Genomic DNA, 23,013 nt, shown 5'->3' on the forward strand with positions numbered 1-23,013 from the left:
GGGTAAACATTCAGGGCGGCGGGAAAAAGGATATCGCGTGCCAACAAAAAATCACCATGTAAACACATCGCACACAAAAGGCGCGATACTGGAGAAAGCTTTCAGGGGCTCCCAGCCACCCATTTCTCCCTGCTATTAACACCCACCCATGACCGTATCTACAATAGTCGCCTTCGGGTTCCATCATCCTGTTTTTCTTGCTTTGTTTTGTTTTATTGTGATTTTTATGCCAGTCGTTTTGTTTTGGCATATTTGGCAAATATTAGATCCATGGAAAATGGAATGCTATTGTGTGTCTTTTTGGTTTTCTGCAGGGCTAATAGCTATGACTGCGGGATGATATAACCCAATGTTGGGGAGTTATTTGATAGTTACACTGGAGTTATGAAGAAGTAAGCATTTTTATTGGGAAAAGGAAAAAAAATGTTGTAGTCAGTACTTAATTTTATTGTTTAGTGTGTGGTTATAACAAAATATTTGTTTGTTTAATGCAATCTTTTAATTAATTTAAAAATGAGCACAAGCACAAAATTGTTTAGAAAAAACTATATTTTTAGACAATTATAGTTTGTATATATTATATTATGATAATTAAACGAATTTACTCAACTCTATCTACTGAAAGGTTTACGTAACTCATTAACACCTACCAAATTAAAAAAGTACAAGAAGTACATTAAAGTTACTCAAAAGACACGAAGCAATTATATGCACTAAGAACACTGAAGTTTCAGCTTACTCTAATTTCAGTTTATTTTAATCTCATTATGGTTGTATACATAAGCAATTCATAAATCCAAATACTAGTTAGTACTGATGCGTAAAATCCCAGTGAAGCGTTTGGAACTTAAGGCTGCTCTTCCTTCTCGGGATCTGAAAGTGCAAGATTATTAATTTAGATACGTTTTTCGTACGCTTGTTGAGTCAATTATTAGTTAAAGCCGCTGCAGTTCATGCAATGCAGACACAATAATTACCAGACATTTATATTAAGTTTAATTGCATACGTGTACCAAGAATGGGCTGCCATCCAATATGTAAAGCGTTTTATGATTTATGCAACCCCACGAGCTCCTCAAACCCAGAAACAAAATCAACAAATCATTTTTCTGGCCAACGCTGACAGCTGCAATTTTTCACTGCTACCAACTGCGAGCCTCTGGAAGTCATGCAACATTTAAACGGTCAAAAGTAGAGTGCAACTTTAAAACCGCTCACCCCACCACATAATTCCCGGTTGAAAGCCACCCCAAAAGTGAGTGCACACAGACTCCCCTTAGTTCCCAAACCGAATCAATTAAACTCAATTAAATTCGAAAAACCACAAGCCAAGTGCATAACCTTATCGGTCAGTAGAAGTGCAAGTGCGAGTGCAGTTCAGGCTTTCGGACACGAGGATACCCCAATTGTTCCGTTCCGATCCCAGTTTCCCTCCCCAAGCTTAGCTGTCAATCTTATTCTAATTGAAATGCATACACAGGCTCCCAAACAAATTGCCTACGACTCGAGTTTCGCTGCACAAATTGACTTCTATGCATAAACAATAGAAATTCTGCCGAGATTTCCGACTGGGACTTAACCTGCCCCCAAACTTGACCCCTTCTTTTGGCAAAATCAACAAGTTAACTGCACTGCCGCCTGTCATTCAAACTCAAATGGAGATTGCGAATTGAACCCCTAGGGTGTTATATGGCATTCTGTGTTTGGTTTCTCACTGTCTAATTGACTTTTGAATGGAATCGAATTCCAAACGATTTAACTCATAGGAAAATAAAAGGCTTTTAAATCAAGAGCAGGAGAATCAATGGGATTAAGATGAGAGCCAATTACGATTCTAGTAAATATTCACCCTACAACATAAGCTGTATTAAGTATTTCGAAAAATTTTCTTGAAGTCCGTTCTCATAATTGTTGTAGAGTAAGCTTGTTGGAATATTTTCCCTTTTGCTAAATTTGGCTTTTAAAATAATAATAATATTTTGGAATTTAAATTTTGTTTCCGTTTTTGATTTTGTGATTTAAAGTGATATTTTGTTATTGGATTATTATTTGTGTGAAGTAACCAAAGAACGTTATAAATTGTTAAATACATCGCCAACGAACAACAACTTTTTAACCCTACCGTTGTGTTAACCTTTTCCAACCCAAACATTTTTCGCATTCTCTTGACTCACAATTTTTGCATAATATTTTCTTTGGCCCCCGGCGCTCTCGTTATCATTCCCTTAATTAATTAAAAAAGTTGTGGCACCTTTTTCGGGCACTCTTATTTTTTGGCGCAAAAAAATGTGCACAATTTTTATTTCGCACATGCGAAATTAGCGCTGCTGGGGCATGCCTTGTTAAAATATTTGCCAATATTTAAATTGACATTTTTCCGTCATGTTATGACTATGAACAATGTCAATTTAGCTGGATGCCTCAAGGCCCAAACGTTTTTTTCCCCTTTTTGTTTTTTTGCATGCCCCTGGTTTTGTGAGCTTAAAAGTCGAGCGGTAGAACACTTTAAGCTGCATTTGCAAAATGCCGGCACACACATCGGGCAACTAATCAAAACAAATTCAATTAAACGACACACGACAAGCCACGTTTCGCATCGCATCGGATCGGCCAAGTTGGGACCCCTGCTATATTGCTATACCACACATAAATGCGGAGTATCCTCCTTCGGCTTATCTGGCAGCACAATCCATTAAAATTGCACATCGTTTACACCAAAAATCAATTCGCCAAAGCATTTAGGCATTACAAATGCCAAGCCAGCCACTGGAGCTAGTCTGCGGGTTCCCGGAGTCCAGGTTTTTCGGGATCTCGCTTCAAACCGAACGTTGATGCCCATAAATTTCGCATGCGACCCTCGCTCTTTTGCTCTGTTTGTTTCTGGCCCGAGTCCTGAGGTCTGCGGGGCTACCAGGCGATAAACGCAGCCCAGTTGGCATTGCTTTGAAATGTATCCGCCAGATACGAGTAGTACAAAAGCTGCATTTGTGGAGAGCCAGTCGCAGTCTGGGGCCAAGTGGATGGCCAGTTGTTGTCGCTGGTCAGTTGCGAACAGTGGTGGTCCAATAGAATAATTTCTAGAGGGGTTCGGTGCCTTATACCTTCGTTATATGTTTCTAATGAACATAACTGCAATTGATTCTAAGTAGTTTCTCCTTCCTAAGCTGAGAATATAGCCAGACAATTTCTAAAAAAATTAAATACCAAAATCTATTAGATTTATAATGTCTTATGAAAGATTTGATGTACTAAGACATCAATTTCTGGTACTTAAAGTATCCAACTTTGCTTTATACAAATATTAAAAAAAGAACAAAATAATATAAATATTTTTTTTAAATTACGTAATATTTCAATTCAATTTCCTGCTTTATTTAAGCCCCCTTGTTAATCCTTAAATTCCACCTAAAAAAAATCCCATCTTTAAAATATTCAATCTCCTCTTGTTTTAGACTTTCTGTGTGTCAGTGTCAACTCATGCCCGACAAATTATGTCTATCGAAAACACAGAAAGCCTAAAAAAAGAGAACCACAAAGAAACCCAAATTCAATGTCGTGTATCGACAGCAGCACAAATGCATGTGGATCGTCGGTGTCGGTGGCGTACGGTGGCGTCCAAAGTGGTCAGTGGTCAGTGGTTCTCTTCGAATCCATTGGTGTCAGTTTGTCGTGCGTTTTATTAGTGGCAACTCAAACAGCAAATTGAGATTAGAAGCCCGCCGACGACTGACTGAGTAAGTGAGGCCATGAGTTATGGCCTGCATTAAAGCGCATTAAAGTAAGCTCAGAAAAATGCTAAAAAAAAAATAGTTGGGGAATTCGATTCGAAGATGCCACCCATTAGCTGTTTAAAATGGGTGACAACTGATGAAGTGTTAGTTTTAAACTTTAACCAAGAAAACTAAGATTGGGAGTTTACTTTTTATGCCATTCGACTCTTCGTAAAATACAATTTTATAGGTACTTTAGTAAATATTAAAAAAGGAAAACTGCGATATGAAATAAATACAATTTTTAATATTTTAAATGTCATATAAAATATTATATTTAAAATTGTGTTACAATATAACAATTTAACTTACATTGCATAATATCAATGCAATATTTTTCATACCTAATTTATAATATTTTTTCGCGTTTCCTTTCATCTAAATATGTGTCACTTCAATTGGATCATTTTAAGCGCCCATTTAGAAGGCCACCCCAAAAGAACTCCTTTTCCATTTATAGGAATTTACATTTGATTGCTGATCAATCTACTTTCATCGCTGAGGACCCACAGAGTTCAACATGTGATATCCTTGACATTTATGAGTTGTCGGCTCAGTGGGCCCCCCTCTCCCCTTTATAAAGTTAGATGTTATATCAACAATAAGAAATGTCAGATGTGATTTGCATAACACTGAAACATTCCTCATGACTTTTTTACTTCCCTTTTGCTTCTGTCAGTCGCTGGCTTTTTTTTTTATCATAAATGATAGCAATCTGAAATGTTTTTCGCTTTCCCCTCGCAACCCGCATAATTCACTTGATTCTCTTCATCTGACTTTCACTTACAATCCATTCCAGCCCTCCGAAAAATAAAGGAAGAGAACATTAGGCCTTATTACATTTGACATGTTGCTCCCTGGCAAACTTTTCTTTCATTTTCGTAGCAACCCACCCCTTGGCTACAAATCAAAAGATAAATTGTTTTCCTTCATGATTTATATATAAAAATGTTGTGTTGACTTCGCACCAACCTCTAACTTTCTTTCCATATTATCGCCGGCGTTGAAAGCGAGCAACAAATATTAATATTGTTTGTATTTCATGCGCTTTCTGCTTTTTATTTCGTTTTCAATTTGGCAATGTCTGTGTTGGAAGGGGAGTCGCATGTCAAATTTAATATAAATTATTGGCAAGAAATCACTGGAATGGGATAAAAGTTGAGTCTGCCGAATACTTACATTCCTTGGCCTTTTTCCACGAGTGAGTGGGCATTGCCTTCAGCTGGTTTTCGTAGGCCTTCTTGGCCAGCACATCTTTGGCCTTTGGATTCGGCTTGTTGCAGTTCTCCGAGTCGGCAAAATGGTCCAGATACTCATCTCGTTTGCAGTAGATGCACACCCCGTAGATATACTCCTCCTCACAGATTGTGGCATTTGTGGACCGAGCCCAGTCGGCATTATTTTTCGCCGCCTTAAAGAGTTTGCCCACGTAGATATGGGCAGTTGGTATGGGAGTAAAGGCATTTAGGGCAATGGTTGTTATCGGATTGTGCTCCAAATTCAGCACTTGTAGGTTCCTTAACTTGTCAAAAAGTCCGCTGGTAAAGGAAAATAAAGGGTTTGTTTTTACTATATCATTTTAAAAACATAAACTAATTAGGTATTTTATAAAATTGTATACTCTCTTTTTCTGAAATTGTGCAGTTCTTATTTGGAATAAAATGTATGATACTGTTTGCTTAGATTGGAATTGAAATATTTCAGAGTTCTCTACTTGTATTTCTAAACAAATTTTAAAATATCTGTGTATTTAGCAGTTACTTGTAAATATTTTATACAAATATAATCAAATCTTGTTATATTTTACATAAATATTTTAAAAACAACTCACCTCTGAATGCGATCCAAATTGTTGAAGGCCAAATGTATTTCCAAAATCAAAGGGGTATTGCGGAAGAGCTGGTCGGGCAACCTGGCTATATTGTTCCTCTCCAATCGCAAAGTTAGCAGTTTCTTTTGCACCTTAAGGAAGTCCTTACTCAAATAGCTAATGTTGCTCCTTATTCCTATGTAGGCCAACTGCTCCGACATCCAGAACAATTCAGTCGGCACATTATCGCCGCAATTGAAGAGCTCGATCGACTGAAGGTCGGTCATGTGCCACAGTTCTTGAGGTCCAAATGCGGACATTTCTACACTGCTATTCTTGGCATCACAATCGATCATCAGATGCTTCAGTTTTGATTGCTTGGCAAATATATCGCCGGATACCTTGCCCAAATTCTTGACCACAATTTCTAGATGAGTAAGATTTTTCAGCGGATGAAGAATAGCTCCGGGCAGGTCACTACTTCCCTTTAAGGAGAGTTGTTTAAGAGCTGGAATGTTTTCAAAGAAATTCTCGGGCAATGCGGACTTGAAGCCAATGATGGACACTTTTTTAAGGTCCACGTGATCTGTGTAGTGCTGCTGCAGAACTTCTCCTCTATCGGTTTTCTTCGGATCGAAATAGTTGAAGATCTCCAGTTCGGTATAGTTGTTTACGCCTAATTTACTGAGTAGGTATTTAATACTCTGGGCATTCGGTATGGCGCAGTTCTGGACGATCAGGGATCCAATATTACCCACTTGAAGAGGTGGAATATAGCCAAAACCTCTGGCATCGAAGATGCTGCAACCGATGCCGTATAGCTGCAGATTATCGCTGTGCAACTGGAGGTTTTCGCACTTGATCTCCTGATCCTGGCACTCGCAGAGATTTGGCTCTTTGACTAGAGCCTCACATCCCGCCTTGGTCACATAACTACTGTTGATCACTGTGGCATTTTCCTGCCACGACGGCGCAATTAAGGCCAGCAGAAGAAGTAGCGGCCACATCCTAAGGCTATATTCCCGAGCAGACTGATCGCTGTAGGGCAAAAACAGAGGATTTTAAAATTAGTTTTTACGATCCAACAGCTGCTCCCGAGGCAGCTTAACTTTACTACTACTATGTTTTTCTCTCTCGCGGTGTGGGTTTCCTTCAGGTAGCACGCATTTCCCTGGAAGTGCTGATGCGTTTTTCCTTCCAGCCGAAGACACCGCCCCCCATTTTACACCCAAAGGCCTGCTGCCATTTTTACACAAATTTGATTACCCGGGGCCGGGCCAGGTAAACCCCTCGCAGTCTCTCTACCGCTTTTCGCTTTACCTGTTCGGTTAATGGCCCATAATTTACTACGCAACTTGCCCGATTTGTGCATAATATTAAACCATTTTGAATTCGCCTTGCAACAAAACTCGAAAAAATCGTACGCAAAAAAAGGAAAACTGCAAACAAAATGACTTAAATTGCCATTTGCGTTGCCTTCGGTGGAGTTTATTTTTTTTATTTTGTGGACTAAGGGGGTTTTTGGGGAGTGCGAGATGATCTGTATGTAAAAGCAGCGGCAAGAGTCCAAAAGACTGGGCCTGATAACAGTTGAAAATGCTCGATTTTACATACGAATTGCAGGCCAAAGATGAAGAAGCGAATGGAAGCGATCTGAAGAAGGCAATTGCACAGTGGGTTGGTTATTGCAAAACTACCATTTTGGGAAATAATGTTTTAGAACTAAACGACAGTAAGTTTCAGAAAATATTTCAATAACTAAATTTTTATCTTTGACCGTCAGGAATGAAAAAATGAAAAATAAAATGATATATAACAACACGTTTTGAAGATATTTAATATTTTTCTTAAATGAATGTGGCATTCCAAATAATGAAATGATATAAAACTAAGTCACGTTCCCTAAAGCTTTATTTGTTTAAAGAGACCCTTGTAAAGTGAGGTTAGTAGGCAGTATTATAAAATTTTACAATTTAACAGTTTGTTATTTTAGCCCACTGTGCCTTCTACCCAAGTTCATTCCTATCAAGTTCTTCCCACCTCATCCGCAACCTTATCCCCAACCACTCTAAACATCCTGAAGTGCAATTTCAGTCTGGCGCGCTGTTGATCTTATATCTTGTGCTCAAAAACTGGGACTTGGACTGGCGGCTGCTTCTGCTCGATTTCGAACAAATTACAATTCATTCTGGTTTTCAGTTTCATTACAAATGCAAAAATGCAAAATGGCAAGCCGGCCATTATCTGAGAGACCCAGGATGGTATGGGATGGGATGGGATGTCGATGTCTGTCTGTCTGTTGATCGATGATCGCTGTGGCCGCCGATGATCATGTTTTGTGTATCGTTCGAGGCGTACATGCGTAAGTGCCTTTGATCCCCGCATCTCCCTCAGTTAACGGCCCTCCTCCTGAAGCAGTTGCATTCACAGATCGGGGCCAATGCATTTGAATTTGTCTGGCCGGCAGCCAAATCGATCGACAACCAATCAGCCCCAGTCCAGTTCGGTCAGCCATCATGCCAGTTTGCCAGTCTGCTCATGTGCACACAGAGAAATGATTAACAAAAGGACTTGTTTTAATAGCAAGGCTTGTTTTTATGGCGTTTACAAGTTAAAGATATTTGGGCATTTGGCATCAATGAATAAAATATATTTGTAAATAAATATAGTTTCAAAACTTAAAATTTTATGCACTAACAATTATTTTTTAAACATATACATTATAAGCGCACTTTTAATATTATTTTGTGTGCAATAAAAACGGTTTAAAAAGAATAGATTTTTAGAATCAACCTTATAAAACCATAAAATAATTGAATGACGATACATTTTTTTTTTTTTTTTTTTAATATTCTAGCAGTGTTCTTTTTAGCTGCTGCTTCTGCTGCTGGCAGTGGCAAACATTTCATTTTTCACGATCCACGAACAGTCTCTCGTATTCCCAAGAGCTAAATCAATAAATTACGTGACAGGCATGCAGAAAACCTGATGCCTCCAACTTCGAGTTGGCTTCAGCTTCAAGTCCACTTCTTGATCGCCGTTTGCGTTTTGCATCGTTTTGATTGAATCAATCAAAAACTTGTGCATTTATATGAAAAATATTAAGGAGTAGAAACGAAAATGAAGTCCAAATACCCTGGAGTAACAGAATAAATTAATATAAAATTTAATTGATCGTTTCAAAAAAATGTGTTTTAGGATAAGGTTACTACGCGATAAAACATAAAAGGGCTCTGGCTTTCTTTATGTCATAAAAATGTATTTATTACTGAATTCGCTTAGAACTATTAGCTTACCAAAATGTTCTTCACATATCTTTCGAAAGCAGAACTCAAAATATTTATATGTTCTATCTGTTGCATATGTATTTATTATTTATATTTTAAAAACTCAACTTTTTAGAATTTTTAAAGTTTTTCCTATGAACCTCCTTTTAGATAGAGTATAGAAAAAATGTCGGTCGGCGTGGAGCATACACATATCGTTTGCAGATCTTCTGGCGCTGCCATAACATAAATTATTATTATATCTTGCCCAATGGCCGGGCCAGATATATTTTCTGTTCTCCATTTACCTCCCTTTGCCATCGAGGTGGATTCGCATTAAATTTGATTGGTTTTCATTTGTTGTGAGCAGGAAATGGTCAATAAAGTTCTTAAGTCGGTTTAATTAACTTTGACAAATTGAACTCTGTGGAAAATGTTTTCCGAAAAATAATCAAATTAAAACCCAAGGAAAAGTCGTTCTTTGACTTGGCAGTGCGGCTCCTTCAATTAGTTATAAATAATTAGAGTTTGTTGAAAAGTTTTGCTCAAGCTAAGCGATGCATAATCCATGAAAGGGCGCCAGCAAAGTTCAGGAAGCCAACGACTCGTCCCCAAAAATCCAGAAAGTGGAAGCCAAACGATTGCAGGCAACTCTTTCTATTCGAACCGCTCCATTGTACGCCGAAATCTTCATTGATTTTGATTTCTTGTACGGAGGAAAATCGCCTTAAGCCGAAACGTTGGCCCCACCACAGGAGTATTTACCATTTTCAGGACGGACAGGCAAATAAATGGTCATAATCCTGGCCAGACAAAGGCTACTGTTCCTGCTCCACCTTAACCCATAACTCACGTCTGCTCAATTGGGGGTGTTCCTGAGTCTTTTATGCGTTTTACATTTGATTTATTCCACATGCAAATTGCGGTATACAAAAATTAAGTTGTTGGAAATGTTTTATTCCGAGAAACGTTTTGCGTCTCGCCGCGACTAAATAATAATTCGCCTCAAATTCAAATGCGCACGTTTCACAAAGAATACACAGTACAAAAAAGGCATAACATAGCTCAAGGCGCCCCAAGTCGTGAGTAATTTTTAGGGGGGATGGAATTCACCCCTTTCCAAACTCCCTTTTTGTCCCGGGGCACAACCCGCTCTAACAAATAAATGCATGAAATTGAATACCAGTCCCAGGCAATTTTTGACAGAGAAACTGAGAACGTCTCCATCATCTCTATTTGGTATTGTAGTTATTCTATGGCTCGGTGTTCTGTTTATTTATGTGTTTGCGCCTATTTATTTATTTTAATTAAAAGGGGCACGTGTTGCTGTTTTCTTGTTTTCTTTTTGCCACGGCAACATTGCGCCCGGAGAAATGGGTGATGGGAAAAAGAAAGGCAGGGGGTTGTGAGGTGTGGCTTTTCCTGGGGAGTGGGTGGGAACGGGTTGTGGCAAGTGTAATCCAGAATTCTATCAATGACAACCCTGATATTTCATTAAAAATTAATATTTTTTTGGTCAAAAACAATCTTTTCTGTTGACAGAGGTAAATGTAAAATGATATCTATACTACAACCCTGTTTACAAGGGCATAGTATCATATCAAATAGATCCTTAAAACAATTAGGAGAATTTAGGGTTTCCTATATTATGGGTATTTTGCTTATTAATTTAATAAAATCTGTAGAAACCCTTAGCTTCTTTAAAAATACCTCCTTTGCTGACCAAAGCTTTAAGTCGATAAAATCAACCAATGATTTCACCCTTAAAAGTCAAAACTATTAAGTGAGAAAACAATGACGACATTGCTTTCCATTTCGCAGCTTTTGCAAAGGTCAGTTTTCCACCCTGTAATTTTGATTGTCCATTCAATCGCATAGGTAACTGCCAACTGTCATTAAACTGCAGCAAATGAACATCAAACGAGTGTCAAAACAAACACAGATCCTTGGGCGTGGATAATTTAACTGACTAAGTCGAGAAGAAATGGCTGGCAAATAGTAATAAACAAGGGAAACAACAACGGGACGACGGAGGAGCAACAATCAGAGCAACTAATTAAATGCCACAACCCCCACGAAAAACATGCAGACAAAGTCAAAGTTTCTCGACTCGTTTTCATTACGAGTTAATTTGAATGTAAATGAACAGAGGAGTGGAGCGTTTGGGGAGTGGGAATAGCTAAAATGTTTGGCTAATGTTTCAATTAAGAAGACAGTGAAAAATTTAATTTTCTTTCATTTGGCTTGGCCTGTCTCTAAATGGAAATTGCCACCCAAGTTAGTGCCAGGAGTATTCTGTTTGAAGGCGGGCAGTGAATTTCGTCTGGATTGTTGTTGTCCCGGGTGATGTTCACAAGGAATTTCAATGTTCCACTCATAATTTCATATAATTTCCATTAATTGTATGAAATTAATGCCGCTGGCTTTAAGGCCGAGTCATCTGCACATAGCAAAATGTAACAGACTGAACTAGTTATATAGAATACTTAATATGAACAAACAATTTATGTAAGAAAACTGGAAGTATTTATATATTTTAAAGATTTTTAAATGAACGTTTAATTAAACTAGGATATATCACTGTGATAATGCTGAGCACTTAAAATATTTTCAAAAAGGTACGGTACAAAAATGTTTGATAACAATATTTATTATATTTATTTATTTGTATTTGTTAGAATAGTTTTTAAAAACGTTTATTGTTTTTTCCATGTGTATATTCATCTGCATCGTGCTTTTGCTATTGCTTGTTGGCCACTCCAGTAGCCATTTTCATGATTTTCTACGCACTTTGGCGATGGCTGGCTTGGAAACTGTCTATGCTAATTTCCCAGTTTTGATGACTAGTCGGCTACCAGCGAGCTACTGGCAACGGCTACCTTTCATTTGGCCGTAACCAACCGCATAACCACGATCACTAGCGATCCTCGGATCTCGGGTCCTAAGCTCCGCCTTTTGCTTTGCATAGATCACTCAAGGGCATTGCTATATAGCTTTTGTTCTGCTCGTGTTCAGGCTGACTCCTCGAGTATCCATCATCATCATCATCATCTCCATCATCGAACTCTTGGTCTGGGCCATGGCCAATTCCTAGTTAAGGCCACGGTGCAACATGCCCGGTTACGCCCCATTTTGACTGGGCAATTGTCATGGACACGCCGGTGAAATCATACTGATGTGAACATATTTTTTTCGAGTGGGTAGTTTGGGGGTATTTCTTTAAGGTAATAAATGGGTAAGCAGAGTAGGGAATAAACATAGTGAAAGAGACAGTGAAAAATCGGGTAATGCTGGCGTTTTTTATGGCCCACAGCTCACATATTTTAAAGAATTTTTGTTATAAAAAAAATTAAAATTACACCAATTTGAATTTTTAGAAATATAAAATTGTTATAAAACAATTATGATACATGCCTAACAGTTACTAAAAATCGTATACCAAAAAAAGTGTTTTTAATAAATATATGTTTATGATATTTGATTGCGAAAAATTTAGGTATTTAACTTTTTGAGGAACTGTTGATTGTTATTTTTCACTAAAAAATATTTTATGTATTCTTGCCCATATGATCCCATCCTGTGACATTGCCCATTTACCAGGCTGAAAGTGCAGAAGTGCAACCTCCTTTCAGACATTTCTTTTCCGCACACTCAGCACAAATTGCAATCAAAGTCCCCCAGTCCAATTCATCCCTTTGGCCCTCTTCAGCCACCGACTTTTTAGCACTTCAAATTGGCAAACAAACAAACTCACGTTCAAATGAAATGTGAGCATAAACAGAAAATTTTTCACACAGCGCTGGTATCTTTTTCCCCGCATTTTCCACTTTTTGAACCAACTCATGTGCAATGGCAAACAAACTTGAAAAGCAAACCGAAAAGCAGAAGCGAAAATATTGCGCATACGTCGTGTTGCACGTGCAAGAAGAAGAAGCAGAAGAAGCAGCTGAATAAGAGCAATGAGCAGAGAAATTGGAATTACACAGCACGAAGGACGAGGGACTGGGAAGGAGGTAACATCACTTGACACGCAAATATGCATAAACAAGGCATGAATATTCATACACACAGCAGACACTTCGTCCCGTCTCCCTCTGCACATAGCCCCATCTCGCTTGCTCCTTGTTTAGCATCTTGAAAAGGATTCGCGTCCTCGTCCTGGTGCCCATATCTCGTTTAGAGATGAAATGCAATGCGCATTGAAAAATTTGCCCGCAAAAAATGTTTACACAAGTCGAGGTGAGTGAACCAAAAAGCAGAGATGACTGCAAATACAGTGGGGACTTAAAAAAGGATATGAAATATTATATGTTAAAATTGGGATAGTATATATGAAACATTGGCATGGCACCTTAGTGCCAATAAGCTCTCACATATGTATATTCACCTATAATTCGTATTAAATTAAAAAAAATGATTAGGATCTAATATATAAATATAATCTTAAAGTTAATGGGCCATACTATTAACATATTTGTGTAAATACTGGTTACACTACACATTTAAAAGCTAGTTCCTATTAGTTAAATAGTTTCTAATTGGATTTGTATGAAGTTTTTATCTGTTTCTGTGGCTTAATAGTCTTTATGAGAAACCTTTTTTTCATATATTGAGTGTCCACTGTCTGCCCACATAACATGCAATTTTCACAGCATTTGTATGAATGAATAAATGCATGATTGTGTTTGGCTAGCCATTCACACGTAGAGACAAAATGCAAGGGGGTCATTCACTTGGGCCCGCAAGTCTTCCACACCCTTTTCCCTGAAAATTTCGCAAAGAAGGACTTTACAGAAATTTGAACTGCTTAGGCAACAATCATAAATCCCTGTCAATCACACGCGGCTGTCATCATCATCAGAGCAGCCAGGCCATCAGCCCTGCAGATAGGCTGTGTAGTTCCGACTTATCCTGCGAATTTTGTGACTTGTGACTTGCCTAAGCGGAACTGATTACGTAGCCGTCTGCTGCGACGTCATCGATTTGGCTGCGTGACAAAAATGCCTTTATATTTTGTATTTTTTTTGTTTGACTGTTTTGATGTCATTTATATGATGCCCCGTATTTGACAGCTGTGGATCGATTCGAGAGTGGGAGAGTTGTGCAACACTCAAACTGTTAATTTCTTTGGAAGCTTCCTATTGACAACAATCAATCATTTTCTTATTTATAATATGAAAGGAGCGACCTTCCCGGCTTTTCCTTGCGACTTGTCAGATGGTAAGCTGAGGTAAATACATGTTAAGTAGAATAAAGACAAGTTGGACACATTTTGCTTATTTAAAGTTACAAACAAAAACTATATAATTGGATTTTGAGTTTTAAATGCTGAAAAATGGGCTACTTTTGTGAATGTTGCTCAATTTTTTTTGGATAATTAGTATCTAAAGGCCGTCATGAGAATATCAAGCAAATTATTAATATCTGTCGGTGAGTTCTTGAATACTTAATGAGAATGCATTTATTTTATTTATTTAAGCTTTATATGTATGAATGTAAGACAATTTTAGAGAGTATTAGTCCCTATAACTTTAAAGTCACGTTATCAGATTAACTGTTGCCTTAATTTGAAAAAAAAGTTTCAGATGTGCACCAAAAAAATGTATTGCCAGAGAATTCCGGTTCCAAGCGTCTGGTCGAAAACATAATTAAATGTATTTATAAACACAAAAATTTGCATACCAAATAAAAGTCGAACCGTTGAAAAAATAAAACAGGAAAAAGCTGAAAAAACTCGGCCAAATCACCGACTAAAACTAATCCCCCAAATCTGCGACGATTGCCAAGGCAAATCAAAGTCCTGAAACCATAAAAAGCGAAAGAGCGAAAGGGCCTGGGGCAACAATTTAAGATTTACGCCACTTAGAAGACATTTAAGCGTGCAACAAATGCAGCAACAACCAAACCAGGTCCACATGCAAAAAGGCCAAAGTTAAAAGCCGCCAAAAGAAGTTTTTGTTGCTGTTGTTGTTTGGCTTGTTGTTGTTGTTGCTGGTGTTGTTGCCGTGCGTGCAGAGCTTCCTTCTGGAGCTTCTTTCCCAGCGTTTCTTCTACGGGTTTTGGGCCCTGCCAAAACTCAAAAAGGGTTTCTACCTCAACGGCCGACAGTTTACAAGGTTTTCTCGTGTTTCGACAACATTAATTTGTTGTTGTCTCCTCCCCGTCTGCAACATATTGGGAATTTTAGGAGGCCACAGCCATACATGTTGCCAGCAACAAGTTGCCGGCCGCAGAAACCGCAAAACGAGAGAGAACAGTAGCCCAATGGCAAACAATAACAAAAATCATTTAATTTGAGTATTTTTCGGGCTTACTTTATCTTATTTTTCAACTGCAAATTGTTGGCCAGGAAAGAGGCAAAGAGAACCGAAAAAAACCGCAGAATTTTACGAGCTCCTCGTCGCCCTTAACAATGTCTCATTGTCAGGTCTAAATCATTTTTAACGATCAATAAATGAACACAGTAGAAGCCAACTTTCGTTGAGCTGATAGCGTGAGTCGATTTCACATATCACGATTACTTTGTTTTAATATTTATTTGTTTTTTATTTTAATGAATTTTACGGAGCATTAGATTCTCCAGAAAGCATACATAAAAAAATGTAGTATTTTATTGAAGAGTCATTTGGTTTTAATTATATATTACTTTATATTATAATATTTTTTCCCATTTAAAAATTGTAAATACACAAACAATTTTAATTAACATTTTCTAAACTCGAACTTTTGTAACTCACTTAGATTTACTATTTATGTCGAAATAGTTTTATTTCTAACAAATTTATCTACAAGAAAGTTTTGAATGGAACATTTTCCACCTGTAACGATGGCATTATTTGTCTGATGCTCTCATCCCTGACGATTATCTCGTAATTCTGTTTCTCTGGAACTCAACTCTCAACGGACTTTGTGTGCGGTCTCCTCGCGACTTAACTTGGAAGTTGGGAAAGGTGTAAAGCTAATTGAAAGCCCCGCTCGTGGCGGCCAACTTCAAAAGACCCCACAAAGGCGACTTTGTTGCGGAAGCAAAGTCACTCTAACCAGAGAACTATTGTGGCCACAAGAAATCTCTCGCCCAGACACATATATTGCATTATTTTATTGACAATCGGTGGAGAGTGGGTGGGAATGTGGGTGGCAGATATGAGTTGTTCATGATAAGCCCTGGATTGCACACATGTTTCGATATTTAGCCAAAGGTAAACACACCCACGAGTAGACAAATCTAGCTACAACACTGCAAACATCGCTTTATCTGCCTATAACTTTTGTCTCTATTTACCAAATGCTTCAATTTGACAGCTGTACTTTGTCTGCTAACTGAAAGTCGAAAACTCTTGCGATTAAATTGCAATTTCCACAACAGATGTTTGGGATTCGGCTCATTTCTAATTGTAAGCGGCTATCTATTTGCCAACCTTTCCGCTCATTTACATTTTTTTCTTGTCCCAAAACGAAAAGCATACTTATTTGATAATAAAAATTCAAAAGATAAACACACAAATCAAAGTTATAAGCCCCAAATGAAACTGGAACTCTGGGACAAGGAAAAGACAACCAAATGGGAGTAAAAAACAAAAAAAATGCGTTGAAAATTCTTGAGATTTTTAGGGAAATTTGCTCGGGTGGTTGATGCCGGATTATTAAAGCAACACGTGCGGGGAAATACCGCGAAATCTTATTATACAAAATTAAACGACTTAGTTGACTTTGAGTCTTGGAAAAAAACACAAAAAATGAAGCCCAATGGGAGATTTGCATTTGTACAACTGATTGCACTTACAAATCGTAAAAAACGAGCATCGAGCTGCGACAGCAAACATCCATTAGGCCCACTGTGCACAGTGGGTAGCAGACGGCGAGGGTTTGGGTAAAGGTTCGGGGGTTGTTGGCTGGCTGGTTGGCTGGCTGGTTGGCTGGCTGGCTGGCTGACTGGCTAATGCACAAAAGGAAATTATAATAAGCGCAGCTTTTCCCCGTACGGAAAAGCGGGCAAGAAATTCATAAATAAAAGACGCCGCCAAGTAGGCAATGCAAATTTGGTTTGCAGGTTGTGTATTTCCTTGGCTCTCGTTTTCCCCAGAATTTCTTTTCCATATTTCGCCGGCCTTTATCGCACTAATAAAAAGGATTTTCCCCGAACATCGTTGAATCGTACTGGAAAGTCGTATCGCATTTCTTTGTATCATTTTACTGCAGGCGACGGGGGGTTAAAAGAGTCGGGGTTCCGACTTCTGGGGGCTGTCCGCCTTATTTATTTACTAGCCTTGTCATATTGCAACAACTGACTTTTTTACTTTGCCTGTTGTCTGGCTTATTTTGTTTGTTTTTCCTTTTTTCCTTCGCTTTTCCTCACAGTTTTCCCCGGGTCGTTGTTGTGCATTGTGCGGCTATGTTACCTTATAAATGGATTATGGCAATTAGATGGTATTCTCGGGTTGTGGGGTTGGTGATTGGTTCGACTGAAATATACAATCCATGTTCTTGGCCGGGTTTTGAAATCCATTAGACTGGCTTAGGATTCGATTTGCTTAAAGATGAAATGATGATATGTTATAATGTCTTGCGGATAAAATGGAAGAGTGAATGGGATCGGCACATTAGAAAGGATAATGCGTATGAGCAATATATTTAAATAAATGTATCTTGAAAATGTCGTTTTATTAAGAACACAAAAAAGAGTGGTAAAAAAAAAAACACAGAAACCATAAAACTTTTTTTATTTGATTGTTAAAAAATAATAGTAGATGTGAAAGAAACTAAACTATACTCGTACTTTTCATCGCAGTAGCTTTTTTTAAAAGTGGTCAACAAAAAAAAAACCTACCATCAATTCAATGATTTACTCAATCATTTAATTTCAATACAATTCCGAACAACTTCTGAAACTATTTAATTTGCCAGTCATGCACCACCAACCGAATGAAAAACCAATTAAATGAGAAACAATCATCATTAGGCAGTGCCAGTGCCACAAAATGATAATTCAAATGTTTTCAGCTGAGTGGCCAAAGCGAATCGAAACCAGAGAACATAACAACTATTACTAAGTATGTACACCGTGAAATTGAACAAATAGTATGCCAAGAAAGTAGGCGCCGAATAAAAAAACCAAGAGAGATTGGAAAAAGTTCGAAGTCAACTATAATTAATGATCTGATATATCAATCGGTTGGCAGATCAAAGAGGTTGAGGAATGGTATGGTTAGTTTGTAAAATGTACAGATTAAAATTTGAACATGGAAAATATTTCGGATTCGAACCGTTCAAATTCTTTGGAGCGCACAAAATGCCAAGCCGAAAACTAAAATTGGTAACCAAGTGAAAGGAGGAGGTTGTGGATGTTCGAGAGCCAGGCCATCAAAGACATTTAAGCATTTTGCGGTTTTTTATGCCCGGGATGCCTTTTGTCCTGTGGCAGGACATGTGCAGCAAAGTGTCGCATATGTGGCTCGACTTTTTTACATGATATCCTCCTAGCTGGGATTTATCCTGCCGCTTTGGGTCGCTTATTGCCAGGCATTTATGAAATTTCGTATGGAATTTCGGGGCGGGCGACTTGAAAAGCCTGAGAAACGCAGACAACTAATACCAAACCAAAAACCAAGAACGAGACGAACTGAGCTGGGCTGAGCTGAGGTTAACAAACTGCCAGCTAAGGACCTCCATGTGTGTGTACTTATCTTACTTTTTCTAGTTTTAATTTATATGTAAATTAGCCAACTCGGTGAGATGGAGAAAAAGGCATCTGCTGTATGAAGGCAACTATTAGCACAAAGCTGTAAATAATAGCAAACTGAGTGCAATTTGATGACAGTTGCACGCCAGATTGAGAACTGTTCAACTTTAAGGCAGAAGAATCGATGCTAAAATTGATGGAAAAAATGTATCAGCCTCATTTGGACCAAAACAAATCCCACTCGGCCATGACAAATCAAGCATAAAATTGTACAATTTACGGACAAGTTCAACTTTGGTCAACCATCATAAATTATACAAATTTTAATCAAACATAAGTGGCACAACCACACCGCAGATCGTCTGATGTTTTTCCAATTTTCTCACACTTTACTTTTTGATCCACAAATCACTCGAGGCGAAATGCGAAGAAGCCACCTGAGTTGGGTTTATTTAAACATTAATTAAATGTCTGAACATGGGAATGAGTAGCACAAATATCAGGCGTGAAAGTCTATACGAAATTTATGAAAGCTTCCACAACATTTTAACGCCAGTTGGTAATCGACAACCTCATCGTAACGTAATCGCTAACGCAATTGCAATCATCCACTGACAGTCGTCATAATTTATGGGTCCTTCTGGTCTGGCTTTGGTAACCTCAAAAAGCCCAATAACATAACAACTAAATTGATAAAAACCACAAAAAACGACAGACGACAATCAACAGAACAGAACGGGAGCAGATTGTTAAGGCTAATACCTAAAAGTCGAATTTTAAATGCGCTTTGTAAACATGGAAATTTTAGATACATTTCGCTAAAATATGTATATTGTTCCAGTTCGAAAATTATTGCAAAAAAGACTTAAAACTTAATTAATTAAAATATAAATAAATGCAGTTATTACAATTATTTCATCTTTTATCTGTTATTTATTTTATTTTATTAGTTTTTAATAATTGTTTTTATAATTGTAGTTCTTTTGGGAGGTTTTAGATAGCTGAATTTAATACTTAGAGCTTAAATGCTTAGATTGTGAAATACATGTTCCTATTAAATGTAAACTTTTAGTAGCAGATGGATTTTATATTAAGTCATTGATAAACCCATATCGCCCAAAGTTGAGGGTATATGAAATAACAATCGAAATGAAGCCGGTGGCATTTGGGGGAACTGAGAACAGAGGGCAACCTGGGAGCTGCTGACTGACAGCAATCGAAAGCTATGCAATAATAATAACAACAGAAAGTCGGGAGGTGAGCCAACAGAAAACAGCTGCCAACATTCACACGTCATTTAATTTCGATTAGTCGCCGCCGAGACAGACAAATAAAGCGACAAATGCAATGCCGAATGTGGATGAAGGGCCAAATGTTTTGTGGTCAATACTTTGGCTTTGGTAATTGTCACTGTTCGAGCAGGAACAATGTACAAAATGCCTAATTGGCACTTTGATGTGCCAAAGTATAGCGAACACGCTCCCCCTTATTATGGAATTCTCCCCTGAATTTTTTGATCTTCGATCACTCTTTCTGTTTTTTGTCTTTGCCAACTTGCAGCTGAATATCTTCATCATTATTCGTGTTCGAATAGCAATCACATTTTTTTATATTTTTGATTGATGACTAAACTGTTTTCGCTGGGAACTCAAAAGGTGAGAGGCGCTAAGAAATAGCCTAATGAAGTCCGGTTTGCATCCGCTTCTGGATCTTTCTTTTGGGGAATCAACTGATTGACCCATGAGAAATGGCCTCGGGAAGGTCTATTAGTGACAAGTCTGTGATTTAATGTTGATTCGAATGAGTTAAAGAAGGGAATTTAAAGTGGTATTGAAACTAGTTCAGATGGTAGTCCAAATATTTTAATAAATATCATAAAATAATTAAATTTAAATATAAACCATAAATATCACAATTAAATTTATACAAGTGACCATAATATTATTAAAATCAAACATTAATATTTGTATATAAAATTTCAAAGTCAAAAATATTTAAAATTAAATTTATCATTCAAAGACAACATGATTACATTAACAGATCTAAAATGCCCATTAAAACTTGCTTAATCCACCCACTCCCATAAATTGTACGAAGGCTGCCCAAATTAGGCCGGAGCCAAAAAATCCATTCGTGAAAACTCTACGCAATAGGCCTTATGCACATAGCAACAAAAGGCTAAAAAAGGAAAATGTTTTCCCCAAGCGTTTAGCACCAGTTCGCCCCTTCCTAGCCACCTACAAAGTGTGAATGAAATAAGTTAGGCCAACACGGCAGCAACAATTTTCCGCTTTGAAAATGATTATTAGGTCAGTTGCTGCTGACAGGCCGAGGAAGTGGGAGTGGCAAGTAGGCGGCAGCTGGGCAAACGCTGCCCAAGGCAGTGAACAGGACAAAGACCTCGCAAAAGGGGCAGCAAGGGGTTAAGTTGGGCGGCAGCCACCTCATACGAAAATAACAGAGATTCCTTTTGAAGTTTACGCACAAGTATGCCTTGGAAATAGCCCAATGAAACTCCTGAAAACCAGGATGCAGGATAATAATTAACGCAATAATCATCGATGAATGGGTTGAAGCACGAAGAGGGAAGGCCATAGGAAATTTATACAGAAGGGGGTTAAAAAAGAGGGGAGTGTTACCAACTTGGCCATTTTCTAGCTAAGTAATGTGTTGCTAATAAATAAATAAAGAATGTTTAATTATTTAGGAGTCTTAATTGCATGCTATTTTTATCATCATACTTAAACTACTCTTTAAGTTTTTATAACTAATTACTTAATTTATTTATAAGGTTTACCCAATCAGTTTCACACTTAAAATTGTCTGTAATATTTTATTTTAGATTAGACTAAATTAAAATGTTTCTATGTTTAAATATACATTACGTTCAATGATTTACCAACATATTAGACATACCATCCATTTTAAAAGTTAGATTGAGCTACTTTTTTGGTTTCAATGGCTGACAGCACCGAAAGGAAGCTGTGGCCGGTCAATGCTTAAAATGATTAACGGGCTTAACCCATTGGTGCTCAGGCATGCGCTCAGGACCCTTAACCCCCCCTTGGTCAGCTCTTTAACCCCCTGCCGCCCCTTTTGCCAACGCTGCGTGTGTTCATTTCGTAATTTGCGTAGGTGATGCCATGGAATTTGATTTTCACACGTGTTGCTTGCTACTGCCGCACACCTGCCTCCCACTTTTCCCTGCCCACTTATCCTTGTTGCTCATGTTAATGTTAATAATAATGGAAACGCTGGGTGTGTGCAATTATCTTCCATTTCATTGATTCCACACACGCGCCACATAAAAATAGAAAGCGCCGCGAGAGAAAAACAGAACCAAAGGCCTATGGGAAGCCCTTAACCCATTAGGAAAGCGACTGCAGATGGATATGAAAATTGCTAGGTGAGTGTACTTTGAAGTCACTGAAAAGAGTAAGAAGTTTCGGGGAGGTACGATAGGTGATTAAAAAGTTTCAAGACTCTACAGACAAATGTTGAAAGGGCAAAAGAAAACCTCGGAACCCCAAAAGTATTTCTTAAGCTTGAATTACCTCTCGATCAGCAATTTACCTCGAATTCAATAATTTTCTATGGACTGAAGTTGCTGGCGAGTTCAAAGCTCACGACACAGCCAAAAGAGAAGAAGAAGATGAAATAGTAATAACAATAATCATAAATACAGCGAGACGATGACAACCCTAAAACATCCCAGCGACTAGCTCATGACAGGAAAAACTGCACAGGCAAAAGATGGAATCACATGGAATCACAGATAAATTGTGGAAGTCATGGTACCAAAGGGGGAAAATGTTACAAAAAAAAGGAGGAAGAAAAAGCGAAAAACTTGGGGAACGTGAGTTGCGGGTTGAACTGCTGCGCGTGCGCAGAAATTGAAATGAAAATTGCCTAGGCAGCGGAGTCTTGAGAAGAACCGCTTTCCAGATAAGTCATGGGAAGATCTTGGCGTAGATCCCTCATTTAATTGCTCAATTGTGTTGACAACTGCAGCCACACAGAATGTTAATATTTATTTAGATTAAAAGAAAAACGAAAGATCAACACAGGTTCATAACAAAATGCAAGGGAGAGTTTTCTGAAATATGCGAAAATCCCATTAAAAAGCACGCAATTGTTTTTTTTTACATTGTCTTGGCCTCGTTTTAATGTTCAGATAAGCATCGACTTTATCGAGTCGACAGCTCTCTCGGCCATTTTGTCCAAACGAAATGTTTGCGTGTGCCCGGCAATTTATCAAAACATTTGATTTAGTTGTAAGAAAGCATTTTTAACTCAATTTCGGTTGGGTTCCAAGCCAGTTTTATTTTTGGAAGGAAAATGGCAGCTAACATGTTCGCTCCTGGAATTGGAAATGGGTTCTACCTTCAGGGTCCTTAGCCGCCGGCAGTTCAAAAGAGTCCTGACTTTCAGGTAAGGTAAGCTGAGTTGGCTAACATAATTGGTAGTCAAATTTATGAAGTTGGTGTG

The 23,013-nt window shown here is 38.1% G+C and overlaps 1 protein-coding gene across 1 annotated transcript in view; it reads right to left on the minus strand.

Annotated features, from left to right (window-relative positions):
* Positions 1-728: 728 nt before the first annotated feature.
* LOC108150479 (toll-like receptor 3) overlaps positions 729-23,013 on the minus strand; it is a 51,597-nt gene continuing 29,312 nt past the window's right edge. The window contains exons 2-4 of the mRNA XM_017278682.2: positions 5,602-6,618; positions 4,950-5,308; positions 729-873 (exon numbers count right to left, since the gene is read on the minus strand). Coding sequence (XP_017134171.1) covers positions 848-873; positions 4,950-5,308; positions 5,602-6,587 — 1,371 coding nt within the window. The 5' untranslated portion in view covers positions 6,588-6,618 and the 3' untranslated portion in view covers positions 729-847. The remainder of the gene's footprint in view (positions 874-4,949; positions 5,309-5,601; positions 6,619-23,013) is intronic.

The sequence above is a fragment of the Drosophila elegans genome, unplaced genomic scaffold (assembly GCF_018152505.1).
Source record: "Drosophila elegans isolate 14027-0461.03 unplaced genomic scaffold, ASM1815250v1 contig_814, whole genome shotgun sequence".
Classification (NCBI taxonomy): domain Eukaryota; kingdom Metazoa; phylum Arthropoda; class Insecta; order Diptera; family Drosophilidae; genus Drosophila; species Drosophila elegans.